Source organism: Nelumbo nucifera, chromosome 1 (assembly GCF_055504915.1).
Source record: "Nelumbo nucifera cultivar China Antique chromosome 1, China Antique-T2T, whole genome shotgun sequence".
Lineage (NCBI taxonomy): Eukaryota > Viridiplantae > Streptophyta > Magnoliopsida > Proteales > Nelumbonaceae > Nelumbo > Nelumbo nucifera.
Window position 1 is genome coordinate 111868986 of NC_142649.1, and position 17168 is coordinate 111886153.

General features: G+C 37.5%; 1 protein-coding gene across 1 annotated transcript in view; it reads left to right on the forward strand.

Annotated features, from left to right (window-relative positions):
- The first annotated feature begins 5323 nt into the window (after window positions 1-5323).
- LOC104587421 (developmentally-regulated G protein 3) overlaps window positions 5324-17168 on the forward strand; it is a 29868-nt gene continuing 18023 nt past the window's right edge. The window contains exons 1-5 of the mRNA XM_010245033.3: window positions 5324-5527; window positions 6999-7052; window positions 8633-8806; window positions 9658-9729; window positions 11305-11364. Of these exons, the coding sequence (XP_010243335.1) occupies window positions 5486-5527; window positions 6999-7052; window positions 8633-8806; window positions 9658-9729; window positions 11305-11364 (402 nt within the window). The 5' untranslated portion in view covers window positions 5324-5485. The remainder of the gene's footprint in view (window positions 5528-6998; window positions 7053-8632; window positions 8807-9657; window positions 9730-11304; window positions 11365-17168) is intronic.

Below are 17168 nucleotides of genomic sequence, written 5' to 3' on the forward strand. Positions count from 1 at the left end.
TTAGCCATCCCGAATTCTCTGATCTTGTTTTACAAATTCACCTACCTTACCGTCCGACCGAAAGCTAGATCATCATCCCCAACAGAGAGGATAATAAACGTTCGATTAACGACAGCGATGAGCTTCATACTTTTTCAAAGTTTAATACTGCAGTGATAGCGTAATACCGCATCGTTGCTTTAAACACTTCAGTATTTTTCCCATTCATTTTTTTATCTTACATCGTTGCTGCCACGTCTTGAGATGATGGCGTAATACGGCCAATCAGGAAACATTCTGTTCAATCCATGTTCTTTGACGAATACTTGGATGAAAATGACGATCAGTCAGGAAACATCCGAGTTCATACTACTTTGCTTTTTCCGAACAAAAATAAAAGTCTTCATGTTGTTTTGTCCTCTTTCACAAATGTAATTTAATTGGTCTTTGACAAAGTGATGCCAAGTCTTTTGGTCCTCAAACATTGAACCCCCTTTGGCGTATTGTTATTTTGAACCTTGATAATGCAGTATTTTTTTTTTAATAAACCATAGTTAGTTAGTAACTGGTTTATTTGGGCAATCGAGTAGTCCATGCATGTGCTAATTTAATTTGCTATTAGGTACGATCATCTAATCACTTTATTGATCCTTTCTTTGTAGGGATAAATTTTTCCTTTAAACTTTTTTTTTTTAAATTTTTCATTCATTCAAGAGATTAGTATACAATGATGCCAATTAGGCCAAATAAAGTACAGAGATACATTCTCAAGAAGAAAAAAAAAACAAATATATAGAATTAGGAGAATCAGAAGAACTTATGCAACTAAAGCAAGGTGAATTAACATCACAACAGAAGTAGATAAGAACATCTTTGAATCACTATAACTGGCGAGCAAACTGATAAGAGGAGTTGCCAACTAAACCGAAAATTGATAGAGGATGTTACATAGCCACAATAACTTCCAACCATGCCAAAAAACTGTAGAAGACGCATTATCTGTAACTGCCATCCAGCACACCGAAGAACTGCTAATTACAAGTTGTCTTCTAAAGAAAGCCAGAGAGCGGAATGTCCATTCACAACGCCGGAAAATGCCAAAAACTTTAATTGTCATCCGGAAAACCGGAGAACTGAAACTATCACCCAGGACATCGGAGCACTATCACAGCCATCTAGGACGCCAAAGAAACACAAAAACAGAGAGAGAACTATCGTCGGAGCACTATCTCGGCCATCTAGCATTATCTCAATCAACTAGGACGTCAGAATGCCCACAGAAAGAAAGCAAACAATGAAAAGCATAGAAAGGTGAGAGAAACAAAGAAAAAAATGGGTGATCTTGAGAGATCTAGAGAGATCTCAAGAGAAATAGAGATAAAGATAGAGAGAGAGAGAGAAATAAAAGAAAACAGAGAGAGAGAGAAGAAAACAGAGAACTCGAGAGAAAAGGGGGGAAAAACACAAAAAAAGGGAAAAACACAGAATAGAGAAAAACCTCTCTGCGAATAGAGAGAGACAAACTTTGAGAGAGCAAGAGAGAAAAAATCTCTAGGAACAGAGAGAGGCAAAGCGGGGGGGAGTACCACACAACTCTATGGTGGACTTTGGCGCTTCCCAATAGACTTTGAAACTCAACTTGCAACTTTCATAGGACATGTTGCTATGGCGGGCTGTTAAGTTCTTTAAACCTGTTTATGGCTTGGTCGGGCTTTGCCTCTTTATAAATAGAAAAATATTAGGCTTAAGCCCGAGCCTAGTCCGACCATTGGGCCTAGATTTTGAGCCTGAGCCTAGTCCTATATAAAGCCTGGAGTTTGATGTTGAGAGGTATTTTATAACATATTAATTATATATTATATAATACTTTTTTTTGCTATTAATTTTATTATTATATAATATATATAATGTATTATTAACATATATATTATATTTCTGTTATATGTTTAATACTATCGGGCTGGGCTTATTTGGGAAAGCTTGAGCCCAACCCAAAAAATAATTGGGCCCGGTTTTTGGAATCCAAGCCCATGGACTTAAAATTTTGTCCAAGCCCGATTTAGGACGAGTCAGGCTAGGCCAACTCATCGGGCTACCCGGCCATGAACAGGTCTATTTGCCTTCTTTTAACTTAAACAAAAAATAAAAAAAATGTTGAGACTTGAGTCCATCTTTGACTCCCTTCAATTCAATCGATTACACGTGTAAATACCTATGGATATGAGAATACACATGTGATAAGATAGGGTTGTAGTTCCGGATCCAGTCATACATCCGAAATCTGAAACATTTTAAAAAAGTTTTGAAAAGTTAATTGTTTTTATCTTATATATAATAAATTTATTTAAACATAAAGTATTGAGTTTTTTCAATTTATATAGTTATTAATTTACATACATAATTATATTATATATAAAAATTTTAATCATATTGGTTGGGGAATTTTTTACACCAAAAGACGATTAATTTTTTTAGGTATTGATTAGGTCCGTAATTCAATTTCCATGGCATAGGATCACACTATTTTATCTAGCAATATTATACTCTTCTCAAATGTGGATTTGGAGCCGCTAGTAGCAGGGCTCGAAACCGCATCTCGTCTAGGGCTTACCTAATTACATGCCAATCGAGCCACCACTTGGTTGGTCAAAAGACAATTAATTGATCCATAATTGAAAACCATTAGGGTTCTCAACAGGCTGGGTCTAGATAGAACTAATCTCAAACCAATTGTTAATTGAGACAAAATCATAGACCCAAAATCATCCCAACTAATAATCAAGTCTATCACATCCACCCGATTATATTGAAAACTATATTTGTTTATTTAAATGATAATTTAAATTTTGATAATATAATCTTAATAAAAATGATAAAAATACTAAATTATTTAGTTGTTAAGAAATTAAACATTTTTAACTAATACTGTATTATTTATTATCTATCAAATTTATCGTTCAAAACATAAAACATGATAAAAATTATAAGAAAATATTATATATATATAAACTTTGTATTTTGTAATATTTTGTATCTATACTGTATATATTTATACTTGTACTCATTGCAAACTGAGACTAAATATTTATTAGATGACAATATTAATTATCACCAAGAGACAAATTAATAAGCAATTCAATTTAACAGGTGTGAACATGCGAAAAGAAAAGGACAAATTCAACTGGTGTAAACATAAAAGATGCTTTGAACACGTGAGATGAGAGAAGGGTCTCCTCTGGATAGAAGGTGTCTGACTAGTAAGGAACAAAGTATAGACTTAATTCGGTTCATGCATGGGTCGCTTGGACTTTTCTGGACCACTTGCTATGTTCTAAGCCTTGTATTTTTATTGGTTCAAACTTCAAACTTTTTGGTTCGCTTGGATTTTACTGGATGATCGGCAATTAAGACATGTACTTTGAATAACTTAATCAAAATATTTTTTGGAAATGGATGGATTGGTTCTTCCGGTAATTAATCAAGATCTGCTGGAGATATTTTAGTTATCTTTTCAGGTTCAAACCCACGCCAATGTAGAAAATTTTGAGGCCTCGTTCATTTTTCGGTAAGGTACTTATCTCGATAAGTTTTTCTTGGGAAATATTTATTTGGGTAACTGTATTTTTTCATGTTCTTTAATTTTTTATGTAAATAAGGCAATGACCATTTTAGTCATACAAATCCATTATTAAAAAGGACATTTTTGTCTCATTTAAGTGTTGGCAACTTCTCCTTAGGTGTGAAAGTTATTTACCCACCTAAGAGATAGGTAAATGATACGGAGGAAAATTTGGTCCCCGCATAAATATGAAAAAAGAACATGAGATTCTTGGTCAACCCCTTTCGAAATCCAAACCCCCCCCGCATGCACAAGAAATGAATTGGCAAATTCAATCCCTTGGGTAGGGGTGTATCTAGTTGAGTCGAGCCGAGAATGTAAGACTATTCAATCTCAGTTCAGCAAAAATTCATATGACTTGAGTTTGGGCTTTAGCTTGACAGTGAGCCAAGCCTATTCAATTCAATGTTTTCAAAACCGGACCAGACCCAATAGTCGGACAGGAAAAAAGTTTTACCCCAAAACCGCTATTTGACCAAAAATCATTGATTTGATCAGTGAATTACTGACTTGGGTGGTTGAACAGTTTGACCCGGAAATGGTTTTTGGCCGTTTCTTGAGTTTTTTTAATTTTTTTTTGTTAGAACAAACTGTCTATTCGAACCATTTGACCCAGGAACGGGACTTCAAAATTATTCTCTATCCGGTCCGGTTTTAAAAACCTTTATTCAACTTAAACCCACCATAAAAGACAAAAAACAAAGAGATACACATAATATATACCAGCCAAGTTTCATTAGATTTGAACTTGGCTCGATTAATAAATGTACCTACATATTGAATTCGAACTCTAAATCAAAAAGCAATTGCACCATGTAATGCATATTGTCAGTTTTTCCAATCCAATTGACATTAGATGTCTGGAATTTTTGTTCTTAATTCAAAATTAATTGTAGAGAAGAAAGATACATGTTTGGGACAAAATGTTTCTGAGAAGAAGTAGATGTTTATAGAGAGTGATGGTTTTTGATGGGAACAATTTCATTGGCCAGTGGATAAAAGGAATAACATATCAATCATTCATTTGTTATGCATGTTAGATATCAAAGGTTTTACAATTTACACAATGGTAGAGTTATCGCGTCAAATCATTTTCATTTGATCACTACTCTTTGTACGAAAAAGTTTGATAACGATGACATTTATTTTATTTTGTCATTGTGGAAGGCCAAACCTAAATGGCTACAATTGAGGAGGGTTTGTTTTAGGCTGTGTTTGATATGATAAAAAAATACGGAAATCTTTACAAATTTTGTATAGGGTTTTTTGTTTTTCCTTTCCTTTCTTTACCTTTTTCTTCAAGTCAAACATAGCCTAAAGGTCCATTTGGTTCACAAACAAAATTAGAATCGGAATTGGAATGATCTATTCTTAACCTGTTTGGTTTAAATAGGAATGTGATTAGGAATTGGAATAGCAGGAATGAGATTTCATTCTTAAGGGAGGAGCAGGGAATGACCATTCTCTCAAATGAGGGAATGTCATTCCAACAGGAATAAGAATAGGAATGGGATTCTGATTCCGGTCAACCAAACAGTTGGAGAATTTTTTTTGAAGGCTAACAGTTGGGGAATTGGATTAGCCCATTCCGATTCCGATTCCGATTCTAGACCCATATTCTTCCAAACCAAACGGGCCTAAATGTTTTGGTGATTTGGTCATTAATTTATTTCTAAGGTCTATTTTCGTCTTATTTGCTTTCTAAAACGGCACCAGGTCTGCCCCTGTGGCATTATTGTGATTTTCACCGGCTATACGTATCACCCTCTTCTCTCTCCCTTCCGGATCGAGCAGAAACAACCATCGAAGCTGACAACAAACACCGTACAGTCCTACTGTATATTTTTCACTGATCAGCGAAGGCTTCCCCTCTTGTGTGCTTCGACAATGGCGACTGTGATGCAGAAGATCAAAGACATCGAGGATGAGGTATCACTTCCCGTTTCAGAAATCCTGTTTTTTCTCTTCCGAAAAACCCTATCTTTGCATTGATTGGAATCTGCTAAACCAAGAACCAACATTTCGTACTGAGTATGATTTTCAATTGGATTATTTTTCTCTGTTCTGTAAGGTTTTACATTTCTATGAATAACGGTAGATGATTATACGCGCTCGTTATTACAATAGTTTTATTTTGTGCACGGTTGAACTCGCATTAGTGGAAAGTTATTGAGAGAACTAACTTCTTAGGTTCCTCCTGTAAATGAATACGCGTTTATAATATCTTGCGCGTCTAGCAAGGTCTTAACATTTTATATGGGTTGTCAAATGGTGGAAGCAATTTTTGTTCAAGAAGGTTATTCTTTTCTGTTGACGGTCTATTTTGCCCGGATTGCCTGCAGCACTTCCATCGAAGTTTAGAATCATCCCTGCTTCAATATGTGGTATCTGAAGTCTTTTGTTTGGTTGAGAGTGAGTTGGGAGAAGTAAGATCGTTTGGATGTTTCTGTTAAGATCATTAAGAGAGAGGTCCTGATACATCTCAGTGTTAGCAGCCCATGAATTACAACAGAAGAAGATATCTGAAATTCATTTTTCTAGAGATCTAGTTTTGTTTTCAAATATGCGCCTATTTCCTTCCTCCCAAATTCCCCACAAAACTGCATGAACCACAATTTGCCAATACACTTTGCCTCTGCTGCTCAAGCCTGACCTATGCCACTGGTTGAGGAACTCCTGAATGTGCTTAGGAGAGACCCAACTATAACCAGTCAGGTTTAAGAAATGCCACCAAATCTTTTGAGAAAAACTGCAATGAACGAGTAGATGATCTGCTGATTCCCCTTCTCTTAGGCAAAGCACACATGCATGAGGAGAAATATAAGACCTTCCCAGGCTTTTCTTCTGAAGAAGATCACATGTGTTTATTCTCTGTAGACGTGCTTCCCAAACAAAGAAGCAAACTCTTAGAGGAATATGACTGCATCATACCTGCAATTAGAGCCTTAAACATATTTTTCCTTTATGAAGAATTACCTTACCTTATCATATTCAAGTACGGAGCTCTAAAAATACTAATAGAGTCTCAGCTTCCTCCAGTGAACTGATTCTCTTACAGCAAGTTGTGTGACAACATAAGAATTTCTTGTCCTAGGTTTCACAATAACATACTCATCTCTTTTGCACGAATTTGCATGATTAATTTTAAAAACCTACCATAGTGTGTGCATATTTTTCCTTTTTGAAGAATTATCTTACCTTATCATATTCAAATATGGAGGTCTAAAAATATCAATAGAGTTAAATTCATCTTCATGCTTTTTTTTTCATTTTTAGAAATGTTTCTATTATTTTATAACAGCTTCTCCTTTTTTCAATTTTTATCAAGTTCTTTATTTGGTAATAGTTGTTTTTTCTTTCGCAATTTATAATGTTGACTTCGCCTTCTTGTTTATTGCAGATGGCTAGGACTCAAAAGAACAAAGCAACTGCACATCATCTCGGTTTGCTAAAGGTATTCTTTTTCTATCAGTTAATATCTATTTTAGAAGCTCCAATTTTGGTGGATATATCATTTGTGAATCTATTACATGCAAGAAACAATGGGCTTATTTGTTAAACAGATTGTCCAGAAAAATGCATCCTCATAAAGTGGACATATTTTTGCATTAAGGTGTGAGGTGGCAGTTATTCAAACTAGAAATGAATTACAGCAAGTTTATGCATGTAGGCCTTTATGGACAAAATAGTGTTCAACCAGAGGACTATCAGTTGTGGACATTTTCTACAACTATAGGTGTCTGAATGCCTTGATTTTGACACTCATGGAAGGCTAATGGGATTGTATACCTTTCCAACATCTTTTGATCTGGACAACTTTTTAGCAAACTATGGCCATATATGAGTCCATGTTATGATCGTATTTTCTGAGAATTTACATTGTATTTCAGATTTAGGTTGTTGATTATCCCTTACTTTGTTGGCCTTTAGCGCTGAAGATTGAATTGTGCTTATTACCTAGATATGAGTATAGTGATTTTAGATAGTTCTTCATCAGTCACCTAACAGTTATAACTAAAGATATCTCTTTTACAGTCTTGGAAAATGTAAGCATCAATAAAGGAATCAGAGCAGGATTCTTGATTTCATTTCCCAAATCCAAAGTAACATTACTAAAATTTCTTTCTCTTATTTGCATCCAACATGATGGTGCCATTTTGTTTCTTCTATTAGTTTCAAACGAACTATCCTTGTATTTATGTTGTATGGAACTCTCTGGAATATGAAGTACTGATATTGGATGTGTCTAGTTTGATGACTCACTAGATTTTGTTTCAACCAATATAATTTCCTTATTTTCTTTCCTTGCATGAAGAAAGTTTCTAGCTGCAAAAGTAAAGCTAGTATGTTTATTTGTGCCATTGTCTATGTTATAAATTTATAATACAATTATTAAAAATTATATTGCTATATAGTGTTTTTGATTTTCATAAATTATTTTTTCTACACTATATATTAAAAAGTTCTCCTAGTTGGGTCAAGTTGGGAATCTTCCTAGGTGGCCCCAATAATTTCTGCTATGCTAAGAAAAACTGTGGTTAATCTAGGCTGTCCATCAGGTAAGTGATGCTCTCTATAAAAATGATTCATCTTAAACAGGTGAACAGGTCTTTTAGGCCAAAACTTTTTCATGATAACAAATCCTTTTCTTCTGTAGTATCTTTCAAATTTGATGGTGTACCCATGTTAGGCTTACATGTATTTATTCAGCTGAACAGCTGTAGCTTCTTTGTATTTAGGGAATTCCCTGTAAATGTCTTTTTCTTATAACTTCCACCACCATGTATAGGTGGTCCTTCCTCATTGCAAGGAAGCTGTTGCTGTTTTCCAGCTCTACTGGACCATTTCTTCAATCAACACCAGGAACTAAGACCCTTAAGTCCACCAAGCATCCCTTTTGTTTTATGGATGTTTACCATAGCTCTTGTATGTCAGGACAGGAGTCACATGCTCCTCTGTTGTTAGCATCTTTTGTGAATGCACAATACTAAATCACTTAAATATAATGTGCATTTATTTTTGTCATGGTGCTAGGCTAAACTTGCAAAGCTAAGAAGGGAGCTTCTTGCACCTCCATCAAAAGGAGGTGCTGGTGCTGGTGAAGGCTTTGATGTTACTAAGAGTGGAGATGCAAGGGTTGGTCTAGTTGGTTTTCCTTCAGTTGGAAAATCAACCCTTCTGAATAAATTAACTGGAACTTTTTCAGAGGTATGCAACTTTTGCTTGTATCCTTATTGCTTTGATTACTGAAATTTAAAGGTCTGCATGATCCTTTAAACATTATGTGTTTCCACAAAAAAAAAAATGAAAAAGATTGAGCAGGATCTTCATATTATTCTTCTTAAGGATAAAAAATGTTATACTCTGCCAAATGGGCTACAATACGCCACATGGTGCTGAAGCTATGGTGTTACTTTGGCTTATTCTGTAAAGAAGCTACCTTGTTTCTGCTATATGGAGAGATGATATGGTTGATCTAAACCATCCATCAGATAGGGGGCTTTCTGGATTGGCCATATTTCATTCCCTCAGTTCATTTCAACCTTATAGGCTCACTATTCGTTAGATCATCCCGAAGTAATAGTTCAAAGTTTCATTATTTTATGTGCAGAAATGAAAGGCTTAATTGGGACAAATGGCAAGGGCTTTTGGTTGAGACTGGCCTCAACAATGAAAGTTGAGTTCATATTTATTATAAAAAACAATGAAGGTTGGGAAGGAAAATCAGTAGGTCCATTTTGGGACCCTAACCATGGTGTCGTATTGCAGATTTCAGGAAGGGTTGGGACCCTAATCATGGTGCTATATTGAAGATTCCAGGAAGGGTTAGATCTACTCTCTGGATGAATTGACTAGGAACATGTGCTACACAGTACAAACGCACATGCATGCACATAATTATATGTCGATTTCCTCTTTAACAAAGTCTTGGGCTAAATTTGGAATACAAATCCATTTTAAATGGTTCCATCTCTCATATTAATATTCTCCAGAGTGAGAGCTACAACTAAATTTTTGCCATTTTTTCTGGGGTTCTTAATAGATCTTATTGTTTTCAGGTTGCGTCCTATGAATTTACTACTTTAACTTGCATTCCGGGTGTGATTATGTACAGAGGAGCTAAAATTCAGGTATTTCTTATTAATCTTGTTTTTCTTCCTTCTGTGATTTCTTCTTTAATTTCATGTAAGCATGTAGGAAGGTTACAATTTTCTTTTTGAGTTAAAAATTTGGCAAAATGACACGCTGAATTCATTAGAGTTAGAATATATGCTTGATTCATGTTTTGTTTAGTATCATAAGAATTTCAAGAGTTTCATTATTGGCATATTTGATGATTCAGCTCCCTGCATAGTTGTCAAGGTGACGCCTAGGCAACAACAAGGCGTCCTTTGAGGCTCGCCTCGCCTAATCGCCAAGCAGTTCTCTACTTCCTACTATAAATTACTTTTTCATTCATTCTTTTTTGAGATTATAATTATAAAATAGACATTATTAAACTAAAATAATCATTTTGTGTGTTTATATACTAATTTCTTTTTATTATTTTCTTATTTATTAGGGTTTAATCAACACAAACATTTCTAAATGCTGTATTGAACCCTCAAAGACTTAAAAACCTGAACCAATAAGTAAGGAAGAACTTAAAATTTTATCTAATCAGCACATTTTCCTCTTCCATATATTCTCTACTTCTTCTTCTTCTTCTTCTGCTACTACTACTACTACTACTATTACTACTACTACTACTACTACTACTACTACTACTACTACTACTACTGTTACCAATACTTTTTATTTTCTTCTTTTCTTATAACAAAAATAAGGGTTCAGCCCCTATATTTTTTGAATTTTATTTTCCTTCTTCCTTTTCTTTTCATGAATATGTTGATTTTCTACACTTTAATATGAAATTTATACTTTTCTTATGAAAATCATGAATAATTATTAAAGAAATATGGTTATGGTACCTAGGGAACTACCCTAGGATCTATGTTTTTAACATAAAAAAATCCATCACCTAGGCAACTAGGCGACAAGGCGCTCCCCAGTCGCCTCGCCTCGCCTTGGCGCCTTGAAAACTATGGCTCCCTGCAAGTCAGCCGAGAATCAGTTCAGATAGCAGGTGTTGTAAGATATATGTTCAATAAGAGCAACCACCTTTCTACCTGATGGCCAACTAATAGTGTGTTATAAAGTAAAGGATAATGGATAATAGATCCAATTGAGTGCCTTCTCTTTTTCTCCGTTGCTTCCTTTCACTAACATTGCCTTGGAGTTTGGCACTCCACAGATTCTTGAGGACATTTCTACTTAACATTACCTCTCTATCTCCTAGCTTATTTGACAAATGAACAGCTAATGTACAGGTTTAAGCCACTTTTCGTATCATAGGTTACTTGGTAATGAAGATAACATTTTAGACCCTATTTTGCAGGTATATAATGTTAAATAAAAAAACTATTTTAATAGTATATACTTTCCCATAGATGTGTCCAGAAGTCCATGTTTTCTCATCTTGCCAAATCAGATTCTTGCACACACATTGGATTCCAGTTCCTGTGTTCATGTCCATGCAACACTGGCTCTAAATTAGTTTATTATGATAGATCAGTCATTGCATAGAAACTTTCAAGCTTTATTTTTATTGTTTTTTTCTTTTTGATGAGTAAGCTTTATTTTTATTGTTTCACATTTATTGGCAGCTACTGGATCTCCCTGGGATTATTGAAGGTGCAAAGGATGGAAAAGGTAGAGGGAGGCAGGTAACACATCTTCTCCTTTTCTTTTGGATTGTGTTGGAAATGCAGACCAGCAGAAAATGTTGTTATTTGCCAAATATACCAAATTCAAAAGTAATTTGATCAAAATTAGCTGTTTCTTTCATGTCCACATCTTCTCCTTTTCTTTTGGATTGTGTTGGAAATGCAGATCAGCAGAAAATGTTGTTGTTTGCCAAATATACCAAATTCAAAAAGTAATTTGGTCAAAATTAGCTGTTTCTTTCATGTCTTGCATTTATTCACCTAAACTTACACAAGCTGAAATTCTGGATTTGTGGAAATCTTGCTATCATTCCAACATAGTTCCTGAGATTTTTATTGTGTCCAACTCTTCTTGTCCTTGTTGTTTTCTACATGAGAAACAAATGATTTTTTTTTTTTTAAATTTTAACAATATTTAAGCTTTTATTTATTTTTTTGATAAATGAGTGTAGTTTTATTAATTCAAAAAATAGTAGTACATTCAGCCTAGGAAGAGGCACGAGGTGTTACCTCCCCCTAGGACTGAGTCATAAACACTAAACAAACACTAGCCTGAAACACAGTTACAAAGTGGCCCAAAACAGATCTCCCCTTGACACCCCTTGCTTGGCCAAAGAATCAGCCATTGCATTTGCTGATCTGTTGACCCACTGAAACCTGACTGACATATTCCTTGTCAGCCATTTAACTTCCTTTAACAGATCCCTGTAGCCCCAACAAGCTGTCTCTGGACTTGTCAACCAGCCCACTACTACCTTGGAATCCCCTTCTACTATCAAATTATTCACTCCAAGTTGACTGGCCATTTGTATACCTTGTACCGCTGCTAGTATCTCTGCCCTTACAGAATCACCAACACCCACTGGTCCTGAAAATAAAGACAACATGTTGCTATCTTTGTCTCTCAGAATCCCTCCTATTCCAGATGGCCCTGGGTTACCTTGGTAGCTACCATCAAAATTCAGTTTTACCACTCCATCCGGTGGGGATTCCCATTCAGCTTGTGATTTGTTCTTTGTGGAGACTGGAGAAGCCACTGCTGCCCAGTTTCTCCTTAAGTCATCAAAGGAGTAATCTGCCAACAAGTGTGAAGATTTTAGCCACGAGACTGTCCTTGTCATTATGCATTCCTTAATTTCAGGAAGACTTCTTTCCTTTTCTTGAAATATTCTAGCATTTCTCTCTTCCCATAAAGTGCACAAGGTAGCGGCTTTGATACATTTCCACATTAGCTTCCCTCTTTTTGTCAATCTCCCAAAGGCAGCCAGAATGAACAGCAGCTTTACTTCGGAGGGCAAGTTCCACCTGCACCCAAATAGTGCAACAACCCAGTTCCAAATATTGGCAGCAAAAGAGCACGATATCAGTAAATGGTTACAGTCCTCACCCTTCACTTTACACAAGAAGGCACTAATTTGGGGACAAACACAATAAGGTTTCTTCTTTTGCAAGTTTTCCACTGTATTGATCTTACCCAAGTAGGCTACCCAACAGAACACTGCTATTTTAGGAGGAATTGGCCTTGACTAGACCTCTTTAACAGGGAACACCTGAGAGGAGGGATTGGAGCAGAGGGCTTTAAAAGAAAGAAGCACAAGTGAAGGAGCCAACCGAGATTAGAGACCAAACCCTTTTGTCCAAGTTAGGGGGGTCCAGGCACATTGAGTCTAGAAGCAACAAGAGCTCTAAAACACAAAGAAGTTCTTCATCCCTTAACCCTCTTCGAAACCCAAAATTCCAGTTTAAATCCAAAGGGCGAACCGGAGGGGAAATTGGTTTCTTTTTAAAGAGGGAGATGGAATAGAGAGAAGGAAAGCGGTCTTTTAGGGGTTTAGTGCTCACCCAAATATCTTCCCAAAAAAGAATGGAGTTTCCAGAACAAGCATCATACCTTACAAATCTGAAGAACTTTGGGAGAATGCCATAAATAGCCTTCCAAGGTGTTGTGAGAGAAGCCCTTCAGGATACCTCTGCGTCCCAACCTGATTCAGAACAGCCATGGATACTCTTCACTACTTCATGCCACAACCTCTCCCTCTCTAAGGGCCACCTCCGAAGCCACTTACCTAAAAGAGCTTCATTCTTACTCACCACATTCCCTAAGCCTAGGCCTCCTTCATTTTTGCTTCTACTCACCACCTCCTACCTAATCAAGTGATCTTTTTTCTCTTCCCCAGGTTCCCATAAGAAGTCCCTCATCAGTTTTTCCAACCTCTTTGCCTCCCTTTTAGGAATTCTAAAGATTGGCAGGAAGTATAAAGGCAAATTGGCTAGAGTTGCTTTAATCAAAGTAACTATACCCCTTATGGAAATATAGTTTCTCTTCCAAGCTCTTGCTTGTTTTCCCAGCTTTCGTTGAAAAGGAACCTATCTAACTTGGAGTAGATTGGTGTCTCTTGAAAGTTGGACCAAGTATAGAGGGTTTGCAACAATGGGAGTTCTTTCAACTCACAATTATTAATGAAATCATTGAATCTCCGTATGCTGGTTGTAATGACCTGTTAGGGGTTATTTGATTCATTCGTACCCCCCCCGCAAGCACCACGGGCCATCCCAAATCCCTTGAATCACATAAAGTTCTTCCCAAAAATCATTCATTTCTCTATAGTTGCTTGGTCCATACACATTAGTTAGTGCCCAAGTAAATCCATCCTCTACCATCTTGAATTTTAACAACACTGAAAAATTACCTATTAGCTCCTCCAAAACCTCCACCGTATCCTCTATTCAAAAAGTGGCAATGCCTCCCGAAGTCCCCCAAGAAAGTGCTGAAACCCAACTTATTCCTCTAGATTTCCATATGCTTATTGCCCATCTTCTATCAATATCAGCTAATTTGGTCTCTTGTAACATCACTATGTCCGGCCTTTCTCTTCTAAGGAGGTCCTTAATTAGCCTTCTTTTCCTAGCACTCCCCAGGCCCCTCACATTCCAACTGATGATTTTCATGGAAATAAGAGAATTGACTTCCCCTTCTGAGGTTAGGCCCCTACTGGAGGCTTTCCTTCTCTCCCCTCTTCCCCATTCTAAATCTCCTTCTATATCTGAGATCAACCTTTCCACCTCTGATCTTTTCTTCCTTCAGTTGTTTATTGTTCCAGATCTACTTAAGACTGCTTTTGTTATGTTTCGCCCTTCAGCAATTCCTTGATTTTCCTCCAAACATTCCTCTTTTTGCCTATACTCCTCAAGGAAAGCACAAATCTGTCCCCAAATCCTCTCTAATTCCTCCCTTTGCATCTTTCCCAAGATTGATTCATCCCCAACTTTTTTGCACCCTTGTTTTTACTAAAATTTCTTGAGCCTCGTATTTTCCTACCACTTTCTCTTTTTTCTTGTACTCCAAATACATACAGATCTGATCCCAGATCTTCTCTAATTTCTCTTCCTGGGATTTCCTCTTCCTCACCTCTTCCGCTTGTTCTTTGCCCCCCTGTCCCCACTTAAAAACTTTCCATCCATGGCTGCTGCTTCAAGTTGAGCTGCATAGGTACCTGGTCCCGGCACAAAACCCACATCAGTATAAAAAAACGAATTGACAAGATTACCTGAAAGGTTGTGGGAAGGGGGCAATGACTCCGGAGAGACGACACATGGGGTAAGGTCACGGTTAATCCTTCCAGAATAGGTTGTTTTAGTCCTTGCATCAGAATCTGTCTTTAGGTGTTGTCCCCTGATTGATGACTCTGTGATCGGTGACCGAGTTGCGTTCTGTTCCTCTAGTCCTCTATCGATGCCGTACTGCTCTAGTGAACTGGGAGCATATTTAGAAACCGGTATCCCCTGCCTCTCCTCTATAATAGCTGCGGTAAACTCCATTTCCTTGGGTAGTTGAGAATGCTTCTTCTGGGCTGAGTCTGTAATTTCAAAGCCATCATTTTCCAAAAATAACAGCTCCGTGTGTAAGCTCTCATCAGCACCGAATGATTTGGTTTTTTAAGTTCCACACTTCCGATACTTGAGGAACCTTCCAAATCTGATCCTGAACTGCTTTCTTCCTCTGTCACACAATCTTCAAAAGGGTCTGTAACTTCCTGATTTACCGTCTCTGGAATGAAAGAACACCCTGACTCCACTGTCGTCGGGTGCTTCTTGAACCTCAGGATGCGCCGTTTTAGGGAGATGACTGTTTTCTTAGAGCTTGGGGCCCATGCCCAGTTCTGATTTGCCGCTCCACTGTGGCTGGGTTTCTTTCCTGCGAGTGGTGGCTGCTTCTTGCTCAATGGGGACGATAATAGACCAACTTTTTTGTCTATTATCAACCCTTTTCCTTTAGCCACGTGCCCACTTAAAGGGGCACATGACTTCTTAAAGCTTGGGTCCACCTGTTTTAAAACAACCGGCCCAGTCAAAGAGGCCCTTTAATTTCAGATGGGCCAGGGCCCAAACCCCCAACCTCTGTACCAGTCACGTGCCCACTTAAAGAGGCACATGACTTCTTAAAACTTGGGTCCACCTGTTTTAAAACAAACGGCCCAGTCAGAAGAAGAGGCCCTTTATTTTCAGATGGGCCAGGGCCCAAACCCCCAATCTCTTTACCAGTCACGTGCCCACTTAAAGAGGCACATGACTTCTTAAAACTTGGGTCCACCTGTTTTAAAAACAAACGGCCCAGTCAGAAGAAGAGGCCCTTTATTTTCAGATGGGCCAGGGCCCAAACCCCCAATCTCTTTACCAGTCACGTGTCTACTTAAAATTTCATGCGACTGGTCTTGGTTCACTGGACCAGAATAAACCGGCTCACAAGACCGGTTTGAAACCTGAGCCCTTGCCGACCTATGTTCAGTTTCTTTTGAAATTTGAACTTCTGTCTCATATCTGATTCCATTTAATCCTCCTGTCACAGTCTGAACATAGGATCTGCTATCCCTCTGCCCACCCTGCCATGCTGACTTTCCCCAAGTCTTTATGTTTTCCTCTTTTTCCTTTTTCTTCTTGATTTCCTCAGATGACTTAGCCCCTTTTGTAGTTACTGTACTGCCTTGCAACCCACGTAACCAGGCCTGTTCTGTCCCTTCACCTTCCTCCCTTCGTCCCTCCCTTCATAGCTGGGCTTCAATGGAGGTAGCAAGCCAGACAGGGTATACTACACCATCTAAAACAACCTCTAACTTCCTTGGGATATCACTGGGTTTAACTCCGCTTAGCTTCAATGCGACTGAATGAAGATCCAGATCAAAGACACCATCTAGTCTTGCACCACAGGTTATGGCAATGGACTGTAATACCTTCTTCCAGAGATTGAAAGGTAACCCAAGCAGTCTGACTAGTACATTGTCCTCAATCTTAAAACTTTTAGTATTTGAGAGAGGACACCATTTCGAGAATGTGGCAGCACCAACTTCTTTTTGAATATTTAAAGCTGAAATCTCTACTTCAACTTCACCCAGATCTATCAGAGCTTTACAAGATTCATAAGGTGTAATCACCATCGGTTTTGGCAGGTTTAATTCTCTGAGTATCGACTGCGCAATACCCCTCCAATCCTTTGGTGGCCTTGAAGTTTCCACCACAAATTTCTTCTCCCAGTCCTCCTTTCCTGCTGTTGCTACCAGTTTACAATTTCTTTTTCCTTTTTCTACAATCATCCTTTTCCTCCCAATAGATTCTTCTTCTCTCTTTTGTTTACCCACTTTCTCTTCCTTTGCCACCACCTCTATTTGTTCTGATTTCAGCTGTTGAGTAAAATCACTCAGTACCTCTGCCACAGCCTTCCATCCAATTCCCCTTCTACCTTCTGGGAAGCAAACTAACTGCTTCTTTCTTCCTCCAAAGAATTCTTGCAGAGTTATATAGTGTCCTTT